Source organism: Pelmatolapia mariae, linkage group LG8 (genome assembly GCF_036321145.2).
Source record: "Pelmatolapia mariae isolate MD_Pm_ZW linkage group LG8, Pm_UMD_F_2, whole genome shotgun sequence".
NCBI lineage: Eukaryota > Metazoa > Chordata > Actinopteri > Cichliformes > Cichlidae > Pelmatolapia > Pelmatolapia mariae.
The window spans coordinates 21,972,566-21,995,958 of record NC_086234.1 but is presented as its reverse complement, the minus strand read 5'-3'; the positions used below and the strand labels follow the sequence as shown (position 1 = coordinate 21,995,958).

Genomic DNA, 23,393 nt, shown 5'->3' with positions numbered 1-23,393 from the left:
ATTGTTGTCATCAGGTGGGCTGCGACTGTCTGTCCTCACTCAGCTGTGTGGGTGTGGTGGCCCATCTGGAATTACAGCGTGTTCACGGGTTACTGAGCAGCAGATTAAGAGATGCATCAGGCAGCCACACACTTGGTCATCGTGCAGATGATACAACTCTTTCATGTGACTTTTGGGAGGAGCTGCATTCTTGACGGATGTCTGCATGGACTGGGTGAATGAACAGAATGGCTCGGGACTGATTTAAAGAAGAAAATTGGAGTGCTGTTGAGGTCCACTTGCTATCATCTCCCTTCTCTGTACATCAAAGGTACAAGGCTTTTTTTCAACTATGGAAACTTCTTTTTCGGGTGACTTTGGGAGCCGGCAGTTGTACCTAGACCCACAGCCAGCAGCTGCTGAAGGCCCGGGCCATGCTTACCTCCACAAACCTATCATTGTGATTGTGATGGGATCTCTGATGTCTGTAGCAGGCACAGTACTTTTACTGCTCCAGTACTCAGGGGTGACTGAAGCATCCCGCTCTGTAGCCTCGGCCTGCCTGTCTTTAGGGCTGATGTTTGTGGCGATGGGGCTGGTGTGGGTCCCCATTCTGAAAGAGAAGGAAAGGCGGAAACGGATCAGCCAGGGGGCTTGAGCAGAAGATGGAAAAGACTTGATGATGTCAAAGATAAAATGCTATTAAATGCTCTATATAGTGCTCTGACACATCCAGTACAGTCAAGCTGGTGTGGCTCTTGCTGATAATGGCCTGAGTACACTGTACTTTGACCGTGTCACAGCAGGTTGTTTTATGTTTCTCTCAGCGAGGATCAGACTTGATTGTCTTTGCTTTTACACCGTCTGCTAAAATTTGTTGCTTTGGATTTTCTTCCACGCCTGGATAAACTCTTTGGATAAGTCATCATGTCAACACCTGTACAGGTGGAGCCCATCATGGAGAAGAGGTACGGAGGAGTTGGCCGCTGCAAGTGTTCATTCTGGTTCGCAGTAGCCCACGACATACTTGGTGTCTTGATTATAATGATTGGGGTGTTTGGAGGACTGGTTATCCACGATCTGTTTGTCTACGGCGGGGCCATTATCCTCTTCCTCAGCCTGATCTGGTGGGTGTTCTGGTACACGGGGAACATCGACGTGCCGCCGGAGGAGCTGGAGGACGACGTGGGCATGACGAAGCAGAAGAACCGTGGACTGAGCCGGGCGGTGAGGCGCTTGTCTGATCGCCTCGCCAGCGGGATCAGGAACTCCTTCAGAAAGAGCGGCAGGCTGGTTAGACAGGGGCCCCCGGGCGACAACGGATTTGTAAACGCTGGTGCAGATGTGTCGCTCTCTACAATCTATGACGGCACCCTGGCTTCTACTTCAAACGAATTTGTGAGAGAGACACTGTCAGTCTGAGCTGCTCCACAGCAGAACACAGAGACACTGGACTGCGATCATTATATTTGCCTTTTGTTGAAAGGGATTTTGTGTTTGCTCTACCAACATGCACAAGTAATGATTAGGTAACAATGAAGTGCTGCCCTGATAAGAGCCACATGATTGTACCTTGCTGATAAGATGCAAACTTTGCACACTATAACAGTGTTTTTACATGACACCGATTAAGAGACAACAGCCTCCTCACTTATCACTGTTTTTGATATTACTCATGTCACAGATTTTGACTGTAAATAGAAAATGAAAAGGTATATTGATAAATGTGTAACGGACAGCCTTTTATTGTAAAAGGACGGCAGTAGAAGTGTGCTAAACACAATTAGAGGAATGATATATGGTTTTTGTAACAAGTTAAATTTATAACATTTACTCAAATTAATATTTTATGTTAAAAAAAAAAAAGCTTCAATATCATCACGCAAAATAAACACATTGTAGTTTTGACAACACAGGAAAGTTCCATGCTTGTTTATGCGTCATGAAAGTGATAAGTCAAGCTAAGTTTAGACCATTCAGCTATTTGCTACCAGCTGTCTGGTTTCAGGTCCCCCTGTGTGCTTATATGTGTTGCAACAGTCAATGGCCCTATATGGTAAAGAAAATCTATCACAGATTGGCTTCAAACTAAGAACTTAGACATTTTATAGAGGCACAGACAATAAATCAATAAACCATGTGACAGGATGACCCCAAGAAAGCGATTCACCCCAGAGTGTGGTTCAGCTGAAGCATTGCAGTTATGAAGGTACACAAATTCTTTAACATTGTGCAGATCTGACCGTCTGACCTGTTACAAATATAAGACGACTTATTATGACTTTCCACATTTTTTGTCATATGTTACAGTTACAGTAGTACAGACGTGGACAAAATTGTTGGTACCCTTCGGTCAATGAAAGAAACTCACAATGGACACAGAAATAACTTTAATCTGACAAAGGTAATAATAAATAAAAATTCTATAAATCTTAATTAATGAAAGTCAGACATTGCTTTTCAACCATGCTTCAACTGAATTATTTAAAAAATAAATGCATGAAACAGGCCTGGACAAAAATGATGGTACCCACAACTTTTATATATTTTGTTGCACAACCTTTTGAGGCAATCACTGCAATCAAACAATTCCTGTAACTGAGACTTCTGCACCTCTCAGCAGGTATTTTGGCCCACTCCTCATGAGCAAACTGCTCCAGTTGTTTCCGGTTTGAAGGGCGCCTTTTCCAGACTGCATATTTCAGCTCCTTCCAAAGATGCTCAATAGGATTGAGGTCAGGGCTCACAGAAGGTCACTTTAAAATAGTCCAATGTTTTCCTCTTAGTCATTCTTGGGTGTTTTTAACTGTGTGTTTTGGGTCATTGTCCTGTTGTAAGACCCATGACCTGCGACTGAGACCAAGCTTTCTGACACTGGCCAGCACATTTTTCTCTAGAATCCCTTGATAGTCTTGAGATTTCATTGTACCCTGCACAGATTCAAGACACCCTGTGCCAGATGCAGCAAAGCAGCCCCAGAACATAACCGAGCCTCCCCCATGTTTCACAGTTGGGACAGTGTTCTTTTCTTGACATGCTTCATTTTTCCGTCTGTGACTATAGAGCTGATGTGCCTTGGCAAAAAGTTCAATTTTTGCCATCTCATCTGTCCACAGGACATTCTCCCAGAAGCTTTGTGGCTTGTCAACATGTAGTTCGGCATATTCCAGTCTGGCTTTTTAATGATTTGTTTTTTAACAATGGTGTCCTCCTTGGTCGTCTCCCATGTAGCACACTTTGGCTCAAACAACGACAGATGGTGCGATCTGACACTGATGTTCCTTGAGCATGAAGTTCAGCTTGGATCTCTTTAGAAGTCTTTCCGGGCTCCTTTGTTACCAAACCGGAAACAACTGGAGCAGTTTGCTCATGAGGAGTGGGCCAAAATACCTGCTGAGAGGTGCAGAAGTCTCATTGACAGTTACAGGAATCGTTTGATTGCAGTGATTGCCTCAAAAGGTTGTGCAACAAAATATTAAGTTGTGGTTACCATCATTTTAGTCCAGGCCTGTTGCATGGATTTAAAAAAAAAATTTTCAGATTAAGCATGGTTGAAAAGCAATGTCTGACTTTCATTGGTTAAGATTTATAGATTTTTTATTTATTGTTACTTTTGTCAGATTAAAGTTATTTCTGTGACCATTGTGAGTTTTTCTTTCATTGACCAAAGGGTACCAACAATTTTTATTCACGTCTGTAGATGCTGACATTAAACATACCCAAAGATGCAAAAAGGTTGCTGAGCATACGGACAAGTTATCACTATGAGCAAAAGAAAGGGTGCTCTGAATGCTCCATATCAGGCGTTTTTCTTTCTTTTCTTTCTACTACTGGCTCAAAACATCTTTAATATGGTCATTTGAGTAATGGCTGTGAGGACAAATCTGCTGTTTAGAACTTTTTTTATTTGGATGAGCCAATCAGAAGAAAGAAGACTTAAAGGGAGGGAGCTAAAACAGCTTCTTTCAGACTCAGGATGGTGTGAAGGGCTGCACTAAGGCTCAGTATAAGATAAAGATTTTTTTTCTTTTAACTGTGAAAAAATAGATCTTGAGTTGGACATGAGCATAGGTTTCCAGTAACTTTTTACATTGCCAATATCTTATTTTGTAAGCGATTCTAATTGAGTTGTGTCAGTTCAAAGGTCTACTTCAGACATGACTGAAGATTTACCTCTTCTTGGATAAAAAACAAATACCCAAAGTAAATGACTGGGCTGGAGAGCTATTAAATGCCTCCTCCTTTATCCAAAAATCCTACAGCGATCACCTCCCAGTGTTTTGACTCCCAGTTATCTTTTGGTCCAGGACCAGCTGTGAGCTCATAAACCCTGTTCAAAGTATGAATTTCAGGGTGTTAAACTCTGAACCACCAGTGTTAAATCAATAATAATAATAATAATACTGATATCATGTTAATCATACACAAGTAGTAATACCATAAATTAGTATGTTGGTGCTCGTTTTGCCATGTTATTGTTCCAGACTCTCTGTCCACCTGCCTGAACACATACCCTGATTTGCTATAAGACATATAATACATATAATAGGCACAGTCAAAGATAAATGCAGTTATGGAGTCTTCTGAGTCATAGAACCATGAATGAAACTCTATCAGTGTGAACCTTTGTTGTTGTGCAGGCTGAATGTCAAACATGCAAGAGTAGTTTTTTATGACAGCTGAAGTTGATCATTACATCAGGTCCTTCAGACTTTTTAGCTGTGCATACATAAAATCTATAAATTCTTTCACATGACTCGTGTTCACAAGACTGCATACAGCATTCGCTCCACCTGACACTGCGTGGCCTGCAATAAGTGGCTATGTGGAATTTTCATCTCTCCCCAGAGCTGTCCTCGGGTAAGTCTCATATTCAATCATCACTTTGATACTTTTTAAATGCGAGTTTACATAGCAGTTTAAATGTTTATTCATTCTACAGACACCTGGGTATTTACAGTATGTGCTTAGTTGATGTCAGCTGATACAAATGCAGCAGTTTAAACTAGAAACCAGTTTACTGTTAACCTTGCAATGTAGAGCACCACAGAATGTGGTGATCGAATGTACTTTATTAAAGTGTATTATTAATAAACTCTTACTTTATTCAAGTATTTCTATGTTTTCGTGTTTTCTCCTACTGCTGTTAGTACTTTTGCTTATACCCCACTGCATTATGGGTATAGATATTGTTCTTTGGACTCCATACCACTTATTTTAAAGCTTTAGTTGGTTATTCTTGTCGTAACAGATCTATTTTACAGTCATGTGAAAAAGAAAGTTTTATGTGCGCCCAATGATTCGATAACTTGTAGAACCAGTTTTATCAGAGATAACATGAAGTAACCGTTTTCTGTATTGCTTTATCAGGCTGTCACACTGGAGGAGTTTTGGTCCACGGTTCTTTACAACATTGCTTTTGTTCATTGATGTTTGGAGACATACATTAATGCACAGCACTAAGGTGGCACCACAGCATTTCAGGGGTGCTGAGGTCTGGACTGGAATAACTGGGTCACTGGAGCACATTGATTATTTAGTTTTTCAGCCCTTCTGTTGTAGATTTGCTGCTGTGTTTGAGATCATTGCTTTCTTGCACGAACTGATTTTGGCTGAGCTTTAACTTGAAAACTACCTGTGAAAACTTTTCATTTTTCATGTGACTGTATGATCCTGCATTCTTATACTGTAGATTAAGCTATGCAGTAGTATGCAAGCATTTAAAACCTGCTCCTGCAAAATTTATGAATGAAAGTTCATGCATATTACAAAAGTATAACGTACTTTTACTTTGTATATTGTGAGATGCTCACAAAAAAAAGCAAAAGAGGCCGAGTTGGAGGTGGCAGAGTTAAAAATTTTAACATTTTCATTTCATTCTGACTGATCAGAAAAGATAAGATTAGAAATGAGGACATGAGAAGGACAGCTCAGGCAGAGCGGTTTGGAGACTTTGGAAAGTTAGAGAGGCAAGGCTGAGATGGTTTGGATGTGCAGATGAGGAATAGTGGATATTTTAGACAAAGGAAAATGGAGCTGCCAGGCAGCAGGAAAAGGGAAGAACCTAGAAAAGATTAATGGATGTTGGGAAGGAGGGCAGAGGGTTGGTGTGATGATCTGCTATGGTGACCCCCAAAAAGAGGAGCTAAAAAGAAGATAGTGATGAAAAAAATGTTGTGTTGTTAATTAAGTAGGATTATAAAAATTACTTCAGCAAGGAGTCAAAAATTATTTGTATCATCGCAAAACGGAGAACAATGTTTAAACACTTTGCACCACTTTTCTTCTCTTCCTTTGTTTTTGGCCAGCGGTGGACTAGTTTCCACTGGCACCTTGTTGGCCAACAGCACCTGAGGCAGCCATTGTTAACATGGACCCCACCCAAACCTGAACTTGCTTCTGCTGCATGTTAACATCCTGTTAAAAGGGAGTTTTTCCTTCCCACTGTTGCCAGGTGCTTGCTCATAGGGGATACATATGACTGTTGGGATTTTCTCTGTATTATTATAGGGTCTTTACCCTACAATATAAAGCCCCATTGTTGTGATTTGGCGCTATATAATTAAAACTGAACTGAATTAGGGACATCTCTAGGGAAAAACCAGCTTGTGCACCTTTGTGGCAGGGTTAGTGTAAAAAGTTTTCTACACTTTTGATTTCAGATAAAATACTGAATGATTTTTTACTTCTGTTTCAAGCGCTAGAGTTCTATTACAAAAGACTACAACTCCCACTTCCGCTTAGCCGTCATATGACGACTGTGTGTTTTGTCATGTGACCCTGGCGCTGCTATGTCAGTCCTCCGTTTCCCTTTTTCGCAGTGTCACAGGCAGCAAACCGAAAACAGTCAGTTTCTGTCCGAAACGGCCCAACACACCTTAGACCCGTCCTGTAGCTGGTTAGAAATCACACTCCGGTTCGTGCTTGTCGCACTTTACCCGTGTATTTGGCTGTGTGCAACTCCTACATGTCAGAGTGGTAGACTCACAGCTCTGCGGCTTACCGGCAGGCCTCGCTGTTCACCGACTAAGCATCAGTCCTCACGCCGCCCTTGGGTGGGTCCGGCTCGGCCAAAGAGACAGCATGGTCCCGGTGCATCGCTAGCCTCTTGTGATTAAAGGCGACAGCAAGGGATGAATGGTATCAGTGGGAAAGTGTTTAGCTTGGATGCTACTGGAGTCTGTTTATAAGGATGAACGGTAAGATTTGCTGTTTCACTGCTTTTTGTTTCTTACCCATAAAATCACAACATGTCAAATCACGCCTGCAGGAGATTGCTCAGAAATTTGGTGAGACTTTCTAAGTTTCATTTGGGGGCCTTTTAGCTGGTTTCCATAATGTCTGATAATGTTCGACACATGGCTTTCCCCCCTTTTTGCTAGCTTTGTTGAAACGATAGATCGAGGTCAAGAATGCTTCAGGAAAACGAAGCATTTCCGCACAGTTTAAGTGGGATTTCTCAAGAATGAAAGTGATAAAACTGTCTTATTTTTGCAAATGATTCCAGTGTGTAAACAACTGGAAACCCCATAATGCTTAGGCCAACTGTGACTCAAAGCTGGAAAACACCTAATAGTTTTTATATGAGGGAAGTATGCTTGAAGTCTCTGGAAAGCCTTGAAGCTTACGGTAAGAGGTGTGTGTTTAACAAGCTCCTGGCCTAAATTCACAGGTAAACAAGCTGGTGGATGAAAGTAACTTAAGTCCCTTTGCAAACTCACAGGTGCTCCAGAGGAAACACATGACCGGGGAGCTGCTCCAGTGGGTTGGCAGCTCTTCGATGACTTAAAACCTTTGAGACAAGGAGCATCATCATTGCCATTGTGAATATGCTGTCTGGGCTGCAGGGTTAATGATTACTAATGTTGATTCGTCTGCTATTTTTTTCTGGATAATTCACTCGGCCCATAAAATGTTAATATAAAAAATTGTTCCACAGTGCTTCTAGAGGTTAAAGAATCCTCACAGTACCCTGTAATATTAATGTCCATAGGCGCTTCCTGTCGCAGTTGGAGCTCAGCAGTCCTTAAACGCAGAACTTCGCAGTCAGTTTTGTTTATTTATGTTGATTCCCAGCAGCCATTACTTGCCACACAACTTCATTTCCTTCTTCATTGTCATGAATAATGAACGGAGTAACGATAAATGATGGGAAATTTAATCTGTGGCAACGTCATTTTCCTCATTCCTCTTGTTTGTGTCTGTGTTACCCTCCGCAGGCACCCAGCAGACTGATACAAAGAGGCAGAACCTCCTGGAGAGGCTGCTGGATGCTGTGAAGCAGGTGAGCTACCGGTTATCTGGACGTTCTTTATGCTGGAGACGACAAATTATCATCAGTGCTGCAGTCCACATAGACTGAGCGAGGTTTAATAATTTTAAGCCTCTGCTTTTATGGTCAGGAAATCAGCTCACATTAAATGTGTGACTAGTTGTGAGTGATCTTTTCTTTGGAACAGGCTTTTTTTAAATTCCCGGTCAACATTTTTGTGGTGACTGAATTTGTTACAGTTCCTTCTATCTCCCTTTCTATAAACACAATGGAGGAAGTAAAACCGAGCTCTGTTGACGGCCTCTGTAACCCAATATTCTGTAGAACAAAGTTAAAACATGGGTAGAGTCCTACCTAAAAGAACACAATGACCATGAATACAAACCCCATTCCAAAAAAAGCTGCGGTTGTTTGTAAAATATGAATAAAGACAGAGTGAAACCTAGGATGTTTAGTTGAAAGTAGTTGAAAAATATGAAAAAATATATACACGTTTTGTATTAAATACCAGGAATCGGTTTCAAAAAGCTGGCACAGGACCAATAAAAGACTGAAAAACTCTCACAAATGTGCATTAACTCATTAACTTTCGACTGCAAGTGGCTCTATTTTTGTTCTGATTTTACTCTAGTGTGACTAAAATGATTGGTGTCTTTCATAAGTGAAGATGCAGAAGGCTTCTCCACCCTGTTCATAGTTACTCCTTACTTTATTTGGTGCCACATATGGTGCCGTCCGGGCGATGCCTTTGTCAGAGAAGGCCGTACCTGTTTGACTGAGACGGTGCCAGATCACGTCCTCCATGTCTCATAACAGCAGGGCTGCACAGTGTGGTTGCATTTAAAACACGTCCTGAACTGTTTAGCAGCTGAAATCCCACATTAAGCAAATATATGGAAATGAAATATACTGTTTCACTGTCTACACAGCAGCTGCTGGTCTCAATTCCGAAATGGGTGCGGAGTGTTTTTCGATTTTTATCTATACCTTACAGAGTGTTTCAACTCATTTTGACACGGGATACTTTTTAACGTCCGAGGAGAAAAAACCCTTAACTCTTATCCTACTGGATCGGGTTTGGCTTGATGCTTTGAGGGAAGATGAAACTGCATGTACGGTATCGGAGCTGGGCTGGACTCTGACACTGTGTCAAATGTAAATATCAAAACTGAGACCAGTGCTGCCAGTCAGACAAGCTTCCTTCTCAGGTTTCCAGCACCAGCCAAGCCCCTACAGTTAATTCATGAAGGTCAGATCAGAAACACAGTTTGACCTTTAAATCATTTTCTGTAATTCCTTTATTTTGTCTGTAATCTTGTAACCACAGGCCAGGAGATGTAGCACAGATACCCTGCGTAGTGTCCGTAGAGGACTAAAGGAGGACACGATCTGCAATTTAAGGCTTTGAAAGGTGCCGTTAGACTTTTTTAACTTAGCAGACATACATGAAGAAAAAAAAGCAATTTCCTCATATCTTCCCAGTGCCAAATCCGCTTTGGAGGAAGAAAGGAGATCGCCACAGACTCAGACAGCAGGTAAGAGGAACAGCCTGTTACACAGAAATTATTTTGCTTTATCACTGTGGTTATTTATCATTCTAAAAGGTGCTTTGTTTTACGTGTGGAGCTCCAGGTCATAGATGATGTAGTGCTTTAGGCTCCAGTATGTGCTCGCGCTACCTCCAGCTTTTTCAGTACAGCGATCTGGCTGTACGCCCAGCTTTGAGGGTTACTTTCTAAACCGCAAAATCATTTTTTTAGATGGAAAATAATTGTTGTTTTTTGTTGTTGTTTTTTTCGGTCTGAGAGCTTTAGCAGACTTTCCATCATATCCGAGCAGTGAGAATGTTCTCCTTTGTTAATGGTGGCTATGTAAGAAAAATGATGCACCAACTTTGTTTCATTAGAGCTTCACGCTGAGAGTGAATACTATTGATTCATGTTCTGTGCTGCTCAGATCTCATTTTCAGCTCTGAGTACTGGTTTTTAAGATTCAATATTATGTCCGCCTTGTAGATGAAGAGCATTTATAAAAGACTGGTTAGTGGCACTAATGCACCTGTTTCATCACGAAAGCTGTTTTTCAAACTGCGTGCTAGTAGTAGGATGAATGACCTGTCTCCTCTCTAGGTCAGAGGATGCTGTAGCCACGACTTCCAAAAGGAATTTGTTTTTACAGTATAGTTTTCCACCTCTCCTCAGTCCATCTTAAAGTTGGCGACCAGTACCGTGATGCATGGTCTACCCAGCAGAAAAGGACCCCCCTCCCCGCCATCACATCATAATAGTAGAGCTGGAAAAAGTGCTGTCAGCACAGACGGCCCTTTAAATGTAAAACTGTGATGTTACTGTGCCCCTGCTCGAATGTGCCTTCTAATTGTAAAAAGTTAGATCCCTGCCGCTGCCAGCCAGGCAGAGGGCCTTCACAATCCAGCGAGAGGGCCTCTGCTTACAGAGAACTTTGCCTCTGGCAGAACTAACAAAACAGAAAAACACACAGTCGGAGTACATTCAGTATAGGTGCGTAGCGCAAACATGGGACACAAGGTAATGTCGCTTCCTCTCATTCTCGGACACTAAAGCTCAGAAAGCTCAGGAGATAAAAGGGCAGAGAGTTGAAGCTGCAGGGATAACCTTAGGTAAAGCTGCCACATTAGGGTCTTGGAGAGCTCAGTAGAAAAGGGATACACAAACAGAGCATGGAGGTCATCCAGAGAAGGCGTGTGAGAGCTACTGCAGTCTTGTATGAAAGAAATCTTATATCTATAGTAGATTTATGAGATTCAAATGTGAGGCTAAATCCCATAAAGTGAAGCTGGGTTTAACCTCGGGCCTTTCAGACTATCTGCATTAGGAGAATGTCTCATTCGATATGTGATGCACTTAATTAATTGAACATTAACATTAACATGGATTAGTTGTAGTTTCATCTGAATGTACAGCCAAAGCAACATTTTCAGTGCAGCATAAAAAGCACAGCAGGGTGAACTGGGCTGTTCTGACTATTAGGCGACACCCCCACCCGCTTATCTTCATGTTATCCTAACCTGTCTTTGTCTCTGCAGGGTGATCTGTCTGTGCGCACAGTTTGAAGCGGTGCTGCAGCACGGTCTGAGGAAGAGCAGAGGTCTGGCCCTCACAGCTGCCGCTCTGAAACAGGCTGCAGGCTTCAGCAGCAAGACTGAAACAGGTACGTCAGGTTCCCGTACGGCTGTGAAATTGTGGGTTTAAAGTTGAAAAGTGGAGCAGAAACTTCACTTTAGCCCTCTGTGACCTTGGATAAGCAGACTTGCGAAAAGCCTGGGCGGTTCTTGTAGATTTGTATCCTTAAAAACTACAACCACACAGCTTATTCTGTGGAATATTAAGACAGTGTTGCTATTGAGGACAAATGCGTGACTTCTGTCATGTATATCTATTACCATATGCAATGCTTTTCTGTATTTCACAGGCAGTTAAAAGACAGGATTGTGCCTGAACCTGAGGATTTAGAGCTTACTAATGAAGCTAGGGCCTCTGACAATGCCAGAAATACAATAGTAGCCGTAGTTTAATTTTCTCTGAGGTCACACGGTGATTGTATGCAAACCAGCAGCATAACGCTCATCCCTATTAATTACCACACCTCAGAAAACACAAGATTAAAACAGACCTGCATATATATATATATATATATATATATATATATATATATATATATATATATATATATATATATATATATATATATATATATATATATATATATATATATAAAATTTATTTCAGTCCTTGTGCCGTAGGTAACAATAAAACAGTTTGAGTTCTGAGGAGAGAACAAAGGATGGAGACGGTCGGGATGGAGCTGTGTGAGCGGTGCGTGAGGGGTCCCCCCTTCTGTTAATGAGAGGGGGGATGTGCTGAGAGAGTCCTGGAGTTTCTTTTGCAGCTTCTTTTCTGACCTTTTGAACTCTTATTTAACTCCAGAGCAGTTGTTTTTCACAAGTGAGGTGGAGCTTATTCTTCCTCTTTCCTTTTGTCCCCCTCGCTAGAGTTGACTTTTTGGTTCTACGTGAAGGAGCACCTGAACCGCCACGAGCTCCAGCGGTTTTACTCCCTGCGCCAGATCTCCTCAGAGCTCGGCCGAGGTCGTGCCTGGCTGCGCTGCGCCCTCAATGAGCACTCGCTGGAGCGCTACCTGCACACGTTGCTGGCTGACCGCCCCCGTCTCGGGTTAGTGACAAGCCCCCTCGTCAGTTATGCTCCGCACACATTTTCTCAGCTAGGTGGGATTTTTTCTTTCTTTTTCGCTTGTTTATAGATCTTTTGTGTTTTCTAGATCTTACTATGAAGACTGGGCTTTTGTGCTTGATGAAGAGAGAGCTAGTATGCTTCCCACCATGGCTGCAGGTGAGCTTGTGTTTTGGCATTAAATTATTGGTGGTAAACACACTAAACAGCTTGCTGACACAGCAGGAGAATATAGGGTTCAAACTTTAATACAGACTTACAGCACTGTGCAAAAGTCTCAAGTCACCCAGGAAGTTCTTGTAATCAGATTTTTGATCAGCCATACGACATAATTTCATAAGCATCTGATTGGTAACAGCTTCATTTTTCAGCATGAACATGATCTCAAACACATCTCCAGTACATATAAAGCATACCCGGATAAAAAAACGCATAACAGGACACTATCAGTCATGGATTGGCCTCCCCAGAGCCCGGACCTAAACATCTCTTGACAGAGAACAGAAAAAAAGGCAGCTAACATCCAAAGAAGAGCTTTGAATGTCCTTTAAGAAGCCTGGAGAACTATTCTGCTGTACTGTTCTGCTCAGTATTAGTTTGCTCCATTTATAAGTTTATTGGTTCGGCGCTCCACAGTAGTCCCAGTTTCTCATTTTCTTGGGAAAATTAGACTCATGAGGACTTAAGAGAGTTCAGGCTGTGCTCAACAACAAAGGTGATCATACCAAGTTTTCATTTTCATGCTCATGATAATTGTAAAAATTAATTTTCTAGCAAAATATAAAGAAATAAGAGGTGGTGCAAGACTTTTGGACAGTACTGTATGAGTTGGTTATAAGTTAAGCTTAAGTAACATAAGTGGAAACAACTCAAACTGTTAAAGCTGGATGTAGCCACTCTGACATCAGACAGTGGCCTCTTTACTGCCACCTGAATATTAGCATTTTGGCTAAAGCTATTTAGTTGCAGACAGAAGGCTCTAGGTAGCTTGAATGCATCCACAGACTGGATGCCTGCATAGCCCAAACACATCTGCATACATTTCACCACAGCTTAAAACAAAGCACCAACTTGTTGGATGGCCTGTTGGTGTAATTAGCCACACAGCAGGGCATATTATGTCTGATAAACAAGGTTAAAAAGGTCAGCTCAGCAACTCAGATAATGCCTAACAGGCAGCCAGGGAGCTACGGATGTCCATGTCAGCTCCCACCCGGCATTCAAATTGTTGGAGACTCATAAAATAAAACTCCCCTCTAGGACGTGCAGTTTGCTGCATTTCCACACTGGCTTCGTTTTTCAGTTTCTTCTGTGGCCCCTCTCATACAACTGAGCCTGAGGTGTCCCTCTGTGTTGTACAGAGGGAATTCCTTTTTAAAATATGGTCCTTTTGCTGGGCTATATTTCTTGCCCCATTATTAGAATTTACATACTGGAAGATTTAAATTCAGCCAACTTATGGCTGCATTTTTAGTCTTTAAATGTTATGTTCTCGTGTACTCCTAACCACACTCAGTCTCTCTGAAATGGCTTCACACAAACAGAGCCGCTGTAAAACACAGGAAACTGACTGACTTTGCACTTTACTTGTTAAGCATGAGTGGGTTTTTGCTGACAGTTTAAGCTCCGACCCCATTTATGTTAATGGGCGCACTGGTGCTGTTGAACTATTGATGAGCACAACTCGGATGAAAACAAACCATAAAATTATTTAGAATGTGAACCACTGATCTTGTGCCAGAGCGTTTCTCCTCTCTTCTTCTTCTTCTTCTTTTTTACATCTCGGGCAGATTTGTTGTGTGCACCCAGAAATACTTAGCAAGCACAAAGAAAGTTCAAAAGCTTCATGTGTTCTAGTGGGCCTAAATTACATTTCAGCTCCTTCTCTCTCCGTCTGCTGTGCTCAGGTTTGAACTCCATTCTGTTTGCCATCAACATTGACAACAGCGACCTGAACGGCGCCGTAACACGCGGAGGGTCCTCAGTGTCGCACCTCCTCAAGGAGTCCACGCAGGGCATCGGCAGCCTGTGGAAAGAGTCCACTCAGGGCGTTAGCAGCCTGCTGCGAGAGATCGGCACAGCCACAGCTGTGGTGCCTGGCTTCACCCCTAAAGTGGACGGGGCCTCCGACCCACTCCCCGTGGTGCCACGCAGCACCTCTGCTGGTAGGGCAACAGCAGTGTTTGACTTGCTGTTATATGCAAGAAACTGGAGATTTTTAGTTTTGCACTTGATTGATCGCTTTCTGTTTATTTGCTTTGTTTTAGTATTGCAGTATTGCAGTATATGTGTTTTTATAAGTGTCACAAAACCAGCAAAAAGCAACATATGGCTCAGTTTGTGCTTCCATAATGGATGCTTAAACAAGGATGCAGCTCGAGGCATCTGCAGCAGAGAAGAATCCCACCGTGAAGTCTGACCTCATTTAGAAGTCTGTCCCAGTCTGTCCCGTCGGGGGGAAACTCACACCATTTTCTCTCCATATGTTCTCCTCAATGGGACTAAAACGCCTTTAGACTTTTAGCTGTGCGCTGCTGAAACTTTCTGCTGAAATGAATGTAAATGAAATTCTAAGCTGCTGCGCCGGCTCCTCGGAGTGGGAAAGCCTATTCAGATTATTCACCGCTAGAAGACTTGCTAATGCACAGCCAGCCTCTTTGGCTCTGAGAGGAAGGAGACAGACTTTCTTTTATCGTCATTCGTCTGTTCCTCACAAAAGCCTTCGAAATGATGATAATTGCTTAACAGTCATCATGAGTCTAGCATATCAGCTACTTTCCAAACGAGGAGGAAAAACCAAAGCCAGTGTTGGTCTCAAGTATGAAGACACGGCGCCAGGAAATTCATCACTTTTGTCAGCAGAGGCAGAATCGGCAGATAATACACATAATTGTTTTTTTTTCCTCATTATGCACAGTTGAGGATGGATAGAAGTGCACATGTTCTGTAATTTGCAAACAGGACTGCTCCCAATTCTGTTGCCAGTCCTCTCCCTCCCTCCTCTCAGTCCAATTTTTGAGTTTTGCATTGCACATTTGCACATTTGTACCAGTTAAAAGCACTTAAACTAAACTATAAATAGTTCTTTCACCTTACACTTAAATTATGAATGCAAAATCTGCATTCAGCCAAAGCAGCTGGTAATCGCAGTGTGCTATGTCGATAACATAGACTGTATATAGAAGATAGATGTATTTTGGGTCTCTTTTTAATGACTAGCAGGGCGCGAGCGCTCTGGTTGCAAAGAGATGTCCAGTTATATAGCGGTCTATGAGAAAACGAGCCGACTTCTCATTCAGTTTATGACGTCGGTAAACATTTTTGGTCTCGGTCAAGTGTTTCAACCATTACTGAATAGGTGATGATCTTAAATTTTTCATGCAGTCTTCCACCTCTGGCCAAAATACTCAGTTTGAGGCATCAAATGGGACTTCACTGATCAATGAGTGACATCACAGTAGCTACAGCTTGTAATCCATAGATATTTTAGTGCAGATCTATTAGCTTTAACTGGCAAAATCTACTGAATAACCACAAAGGGCTTCGCTTTCTCTATATAAGATGAATAAAATGACTGTTATGTGTCCTATGTCTCAGTTATTACACATGATAAAAATGTCAGTATGCAGGTTATTTAAGTCTAAGTTAGCGTTTTAGTCTTTTAAGCATTACAGCTGTTTGTAAGATGAAAGTATACACCTTAAAAATGTATAAGTTTTTGTTCACTCCTTTGTAAAAAAAAATCTTTTTCCACCCAGACTCAGGGCTGAGGAAGGAGCGGCGGAAGAAAAAAAAGATCACCAACATCATTTCCTTTGATGATGATCTGGATGGAGGAGCTGAGGATGAGGAGGACGGGGAAGACGACTCCCAGAAGATTGGCGGGATGAGGAAAAGTCACACCGCTCCTGCTCAGAGCAGTGTGGAGGAAGGGATAGACCCTTTAGAGCCCGTCTTCTCTGATTCGCTTGCCCAGAATGGCGTGTCTGAGCCGGGCATAGTCAGCTGGGTGGGGTCCCCGCATCCCTGCCGCACACCTCCCATAACGGCGCCTCCGCTGCCTGACACCAAGAGTGTAGACAACGAGGAGGAAGAGGAGGAGATATATAAGCCTAGAGCACAAACCCAAGAGGAAGAGAGGATACCGAGTGATCAGTGAGTGAAAAGAACCGAAGTAGACTAGTAGTAGTTGTACTTTAGACTTTGGTGCTCACAGCAGAAAAAATATATTTGAGAAATTCAGCAAAAAGCAGCATGTGAGCAGTTTGAATGCAGGAGCTTTTTTCCTTCTGCGTGCAGCTCGCTAACATTACATTTGAGCTGAGGACTGTTGACTGTCACACTGTCATGAGCATAAGCCTTTCGTCACAGCTAGATGCATCGCTGGTCCTGCACGGTGATCCGGCTGGGGGTTGTTTAGTTTTGGTAGAAAATAAAAATAGTTCGGGTCATGATCATGACTTCTGGAAAGAGAGATTGGTGCCCTTTTTCTGTAATTGTTCTCTACAAAACTTGGCATTTTACACACGAACAGTCTAGTCTACAGACCAGAAGAAAATGATTTCAGTTAGATTGCATTTTTAAATGTATGTATAACATGTATGCATGTATAATACCACAAAAAAATATAGAATTTATTTATATATTTATGTATAAAGTTTTCAAACTGTGAGCCGCGCCTTCCCAGGATGGCGGAGACATACATAAACAGCAGAAAGTTCTAATTTGTAGTTTTCAAATAGATACACATTCCCCAGACACATTATTAGGTACACCTTGCTAGTCCTGAGCTGGATCCCCTTTGTCAACTTGAACTGTTTTAAATCTTCATGGCAGAGATTCAGCAAGGTGCTGGAAACATTCCTCAGAGATTTTGCTCCATATTGACATGACAACATCACACTGTCGGCTGCACATGTGGAGTACAGTGAGCTCACTGTCTTGTTCAGCTAATGGGTTTGAGATGATTTGAGGTGGTGCATTATCCTGCTAGAGTTAGGCATCAGAAGATGGTACACTGTGGTCGAACAGAGATGGACATGGTCAGAAACAATACTCGGGTAGAGAGCGTCATCTAAACAATGCTCAGTTTTACTAAAGGGCTCAAAGTGTGACAAGAAAATATCCCTGATAAATTATACCACCACCATCATCACTCTGAACCCTTGATACCCCATGGTTTTATGTCAAATTCTGACTCTGTCATACAAACATTGAGCAGTTAATCGAGACTCAACAGACCAGGCAACTTTTTCAGTCTCATATTGTCCAGTTTTGGCAAGCCTGTGTTAATTGTAGCCTCAGTTTCCTGTTTTTAACTGACAGTAGTGGCAGCTGTTGCAGTTATTGCTGCTTTTGTAGTCCATCTGTAGACTGGACAGAGTGGTTACTGTTGTAGAGAAATGCCACTGGATGATTATTTCCTCTTTTTTTGGACCGTTCTCTTTAGATTCTAGAGGTGGTTGTGTGGGAAAGTCCCAGCACATCAGCAGTCTCTGAGTTAGTCAAACCATCATTTGGCACCAACAACCCTGCCACATTCAAAGTCACTTAAATTATCTTTCTGCCCCCAGAAAAAGCTTGGTTTAATTTCAACCTCTCATTTTGGCCATGTCTGTATGCTTACATGCACTTGGTTTATGCTGTGTGATTGGCTGATTATTATTATTATTATGCTGTGTTAACAGGTGTGTCGGTTACAGGTGCGCCAGACTTTGAACACACCACAATAAACTGACCTGTGGGTCAATTTATTCACTGATTCCTCAAGCAGCAAACTGACCGAGAGCTAAATTGTGCTGTTTTAGGGTGGTGGTGGGCAGCCTGTCCAGCGTGTCCACGTGGAGCCCTCTACAAGTCATGGCTGGACACAGCAGCGCAGACATCCTCATTCCTGTGAACCCTGCCGACCCTCAGTCAGGTACTGCAGCAGCGGTCACACAAATAGCCAAAGATTGATTGTAGTTCTGTGGGAACTCATGAAATTTCTTGTCCCAAAATGATATCACGAGGATCAATCAGGAGTACACAATTTTATGCAATCTAGGCAAACATAACATTCACACATCAGTGCCTCTGGCAGTCTTTGATGGGGGACCTGAAAGGCCATAAAGGGACATGGTCCCTATTTCTCTTGCGGTAGGCATGCAGTGTTTTTACTGCTGATCAAAGCGGCTTATGGCTTCCGTGAAGGATTTATTTCATCGAATGAAACGCAGGGACTTTCTCTTTTGGCTTCCAGCTTTACTTTCACTTTGTTTCAGTGAGCTCCGTGGAAGACACGGCCGCATTTCCTGTTCAGTGTGAGTCGGCAGGATCAGTGGGAAACTGCGAGAGCAGCAGCAGATCTCAGCTCACGTTCAAGTAAGCTGTCGTTTCAGGCAGAAGTGCTGTGAAACATTCTTCACTTCCAGGCCTCCTCGATGTGACATTGTGCTGCAGCTTAATGTGCAAAATAAAATAAGAAGCAATTCCGAGATCTGATTCCTCTTTCGAATTCTTTCAGTATGGAGTCCAGTCCAACAACGCAGCCTGCTCCGCTCTCCAGCGCGCTGTCAACATCTGCTTTGCCCGACTCCATGACAGTGGGTGAGTGTGCCTTCTTTATCTGTCTGTCTCTTACTCTCTCTCTGTTCTTAATTTTCCCAAACCTGTTCTGTGATATGAATCATTGCGGTGTTTGACGCATGTGATTCACGACAGCTGAGCAGCATATTTCATTCAGTCACTCTGACAAGAAAGGTTCAAACATGCCCACGAACAAGATGGATTTGATCTCTTTTGGTGCGGAGCTGTGGGTTGGTTTCCAAACAAAAACATGTTGTTACTCGCGCATTTATACGTGAACCTCAATTAGTTTCTTGGGAGTACGAGGGTAAAAAAACACCTTAAGAGGAACAGAAGAGTTAATTACAAATTGCTAAGAGTCACCTGCTGGATACACAACAAAATACTCATTTAGCTAGCAAAATGTCAGGTAAAAAAATGTTTTCAATTAATATTCTTATTTTCTTGCATGCATGATTGCAGAATTTGCAAAGTTGTGCACTGATGCATGCAAGAAAAACAACAAAAACTAAAATTAAACTTTAAAAAAACTAAAAAAAAATCCCCAAACATTTGTACATATTTCATATTTCATTGAAAGTGTGTGTGAGCATGTTGCATGGTGATGTGGCTTTATGTATATACATGAGTCTCTCAGCCCAAAAAGTGATATGTGCATTAAACACACACACACACACCGTGTCTAACCTCAAAATATAAATTTAAACTTGCTTTTATCAGCAAAATGTGTATGTGAGAAATTTGAGTTTGCGCAGCTGAATAACGAGTGGCCCAAAACGCCACAAACCTCTCCTAAATTGAATGAAACATACAAACGCCTTACATTAGATTTGACTGCAGGAATCTCACTTGTCAAATTATCTGTTCCTCGCGAGGCTTTACCCAGAAGATGATCAGATTTCAAGCTGTAGGCCCAGAAGTTTGTGACGGTAATGAATCCTTCGGAAGTCCTGGCATGTCTTTCTTGGGAAATTTCTCCACAGCTGTGGAACCCGGAGCAAATGAAATTGAACTTCCTGATTAGTGTTTTCAAACCTTGTTGTCATTTTTCTTGGCGGATAAACTGATCTAATTGCTGCGAGTTAAGCCCCTCGCCCGGAGACTGTTCATTGTGTTTTCATTACGTCAAATCATCCACCAGGTGGCACTGTTGTTCCAGTGTTCTGACACGTTACTGTATGTACTGTATGGACTCGCTCGTTTGCTTGGGAGCATGGCAAAAATCAGATAGTGAGAATGCCTGTAGTTCACATCAAATTTCTGATCTGTAAGAAAACAAAAAACAAAAACACAGAAAACTGAAATTAAATCACATGATGGACATTTTGGTGTGTGCGACCAGCTCACTGAACACACAGACTTTTTTTCCTCTTGCCTGTAGTCTGCTTGGTGTTCTGCTCAGTGCCCCGGAGCTAATCAGAGCTTAGACCCTTAGACGCCCAGACGGATGCTGTTTGAGATTTTGGGATTTAGTGTGTGTGTGAGAGAGAGTGAAAAAGACGGAGAAAGCCAGAGGAGGAAAGGTGAGGGGGAACTGCTCTTAAGCACCGGGACTGAGTGGTCGTCTAGTCTATTAGTCCTCAGTAAGAGGAGGCCAGAGGGTCAAAGAGAGAGAAGGAGAGAGAGCTGGTGATCTAAAATTTCTCTCATGGAGGCAAAGAGCAGAGAGGGTAGTCTTCATGGTTACACAAGACCTTTAAAAGATGAAGAATAGCAGATTTCAATAGCGGAGGATGTTATTTTATTTTTTCCTTCAAAGACAAATCCTGCCTGAAACTCTAACGTCACATTTAGGTGTCAGACCTTAAAAAGCAAAAGAGCTTCTCTCCAGACTGAGTCACATCACACAAGGAGGAAACCAGTGGACAGAGGCAGAGAGACCGTTTTTGACTTGGTTCAGTTTTTATATTTTCAGTAAAAGATCAGAGCTTTTTCTCAGCTGAAAAACTCTCATTCACTTTGCTCTCCCTGGCTCTGTTGCTTTTGCACCTAAGCCAAAACAACAGTTCCCCCTGGGATTTGTGCAGAACCGTCCGAAAGGAGAAGGAAAAATACGCAGAACATGTCTGATTAAACCTTGATTTTATAGCGTTTCACTCTGGGTTTTGCCTTTAGGTAAAATCCACTTTGTATTGATCTAAACTGCAGGTTAAACTTTCCCTAGAGACGCGGCACCATTTCGTACGTGGAATTGAGTGTACTTGTCAACAAGAGTAACGGTGAGCCTGTGAAAACACCAGAGTGATGCATGTAAAATACTAAATTACTCGAGCTGATTAGGTTTAGATTGTGTTATAAACTTGTACTGTGTCATTAGAGCACACTGAAGGGCAGTAAAAACAGCCCATGATGCTGTTTGCCTGTTTAGTGAGTAAATTTTTGATAAATTCAGAAGGTGCTGGATTTATTTAAAGGCGTGCTGGAGAACCTGAAGGAAAAACTGTGTTAGGAGAAAAAACAAGAAGGATGAGGGGTGCAGTGTGAGCTCTGCCTCAGTGATTTCCTTCTGGGTCTGACAGCTCATGAGGCCAAGCGGTCCACTGATTGGAGAGTATGGAGTTTGTAATTCACAAGACTCCCTTATTACAAGGCGTAGCTCTCGCCTAATGCATCTGTTAGTGGAACGATTGAGCCGGGGCGTGCACGTGCTGGCGGAAGTGCACGCTGTCTTGTTTTCCTGGAAAGATGGCTCTTCCACGCAGAGCGTGAGCACAGAGGTGCGTACGTCTGTCTTTCTGCACACAGACTTGTGCTGTAATTTGTTCACGTCCGCTTGTGAGGACAGAGGGGCGTCTGGCTCTACTGAAGTCCCTAATGGCTCGTCTGTGGCACCCGCTGTGAACGCGTGGTTGGACTAAAGGTCACGTTTATTTCTGGCCTGCTGATGTGGAGAATGGAGCTGTGGAGATAATGGACTTTTTCCCTTTCTCCTCACTGTTGTGCTTGTCATCGCTTTTCTTCTTCGCCTCTCCTTTTTCCTCGTCCTCCTCCAAACGGGCACTTATCCCGGGGTTAGAGGAGAGACCTACTCATGTCTGTGGCTATATCGACCCCCTACAGTAGCCATGAAAACAAAGCTAAGGTCTTTGCATGTGTGTAATTCAGGACATGCAAAATGCAGGATGGATTAGCTCTGTGTCTCACAGTTAATATTTATGGAAGTCCTGGTAACAGCCTAGTTAGGCACTTTGAAACCTCAACACTCACCTCCGAGCGTAACTATGGAGATGAGTCACCGTGCAACTGCGCAGCCTGGCCCAAATCTGTCCTCAACATCAGGATGGAGATTAACATCACCCGGCAGCAGACTGCTGGCAGACTTTGGCTGCGGCTGATACAGTTCCACTGACTGACGCTTTAAGCTAGAAGAAAAAGACCCGGAGACCTTTAAACTGAAGTTGCTGCCACACATGTGACACAAATGTCACCGTTATATTTATTAGGGATTAATCTGTCGGTTATTTTTTCTGTGAATTGATTTTCCGGTCTATGAAATGTCAGAAATTGGAGGAAAAAAAACTGTTTTCCTCAGAGCTATTTGATTTGTCTTTTTTGATGTAACTCCATAGACATATATAATTCATAAGGTCAAGAATTTTTTACTGCTTCAGCTTGCTCTCTTTTTTGGTTTTTTAGCCAAACTTTAGAGCGACAGTATCCAAAATTTCGAGTGGTCCTGTCCAGTTTCAGATATTCTGCTGTGCACTCAAACTCTGATTTGACACACACGAGTCAGGTGACAGACTTCCTCCTTCCTTTTTTGTTTTCAGTGATTCATTTCAATCTTTTCTTGAGTTGTTCCCGAGTTTTAGTCACACAGTTTTGCTCCTGGCACTTGACAGCCACCATTCTGTTATTATTGCCTTCCTGCCACTATGAAGATATAAACAATCTAAATTTGATCCCATGGATTTGTGTTAATACACTGCTCAAAAACAAATACATAAATAACGGAACACTTAAATCACACATCTTGATGAACTAAATATTGAAGCTTAAAATCTTTACTGATTTTAACAGTCAGTCAAAGCAAAAACACCAACAGTGTGAGGGCTGGATGAAGTCATCAGGTGATCCTGCTCACATAATAATGTGGCTAAGTAGACCGTATGCCTGTACGCACTCATAATAACATCTGGGCATACTCCTGTGGATGTTGTCCCGCGGGATCCCCTCCCAGACCTGGATCCGAGCATCAGTGAACTCCTGGACAGACTGTGGTGCTATGTTGTGGCTTTGGATGCATGACACATAATATCCCAGAGCTTCCTAGTTGGATGCATTGTGGGGTATGTTAAGTCCAGTCAGTGGCATCGATGGCTGAGCATTTTCCTACACCAGGGAAG

The 23,393-nt window shown here is 42.4% G+C and overlaps 2 protein-coding genes across 2 annotated transcripts in view; both read left to right on the top strand.

Annotated features, from left to right (window-relative positions):
- The first annotated feature begins 906 nt into the window (after positions 1-906).
- LOC134633024 (transmembrane protein 238-like) lies at positions 907-1,401 on the top strand. The gene has a single exon (XM_063481885.1). It carries the CDS (start codon positions 907-909, stop codon positions 1,399-1,401), a length of 495 nt encoding a protein of 164 aa, XP_063337955.1.
- Positions 1,402-6,770: 5,369 nt separating this feature from the next.
- The window catches only part of snx29 (sorting nexin 29), a 137,009-nt gene continuing 120,386 nt past the window's right edge, over positions 6,771-23,393 (top strand). Inside the window, exons 1-11 of the mRNA XM_063481540.1 lie at positions 6,771-7,178; positions 8,199-8,263; positions 9,734-9,786; positions 11,316-11,440; positions 12,282-12,462; positions 12,569-12,639; positions 14,388-14,645; positions 16,239-16,635; positions 18,288-18,400; positions 18,744-18,843; positions 18,986-19,068. Of these exons, the coding sequence (XP_063337610.1) occupies positions 7,172-7,178; positions 8,199-8,263; positions 9,734-9,786; positions 11,316-11,440; positions 12,282-12,462; positions 12,569-12,639; positions 14,388-14,645; positions 16,239-16,635; positions 18,288-18,400; positions 18,744-18,843; positions 18,986-19,068 (1,453 nt within the window). The 5' untranslated portion in view covers positions 6,771-7,171. The remainder of the gene's footprint in view (positions 7,179-8,198; positions 8,264-9,733; positions 9,787-11,315; positions 11,441-12,281; positions 12,463-12,568; positions 12,640-14,387; positions 14,646-16,238; positions 16,636-18,287; positions 18,401-18,743; positions 18,844-18,985; positions 19,069-23,393) is intronic.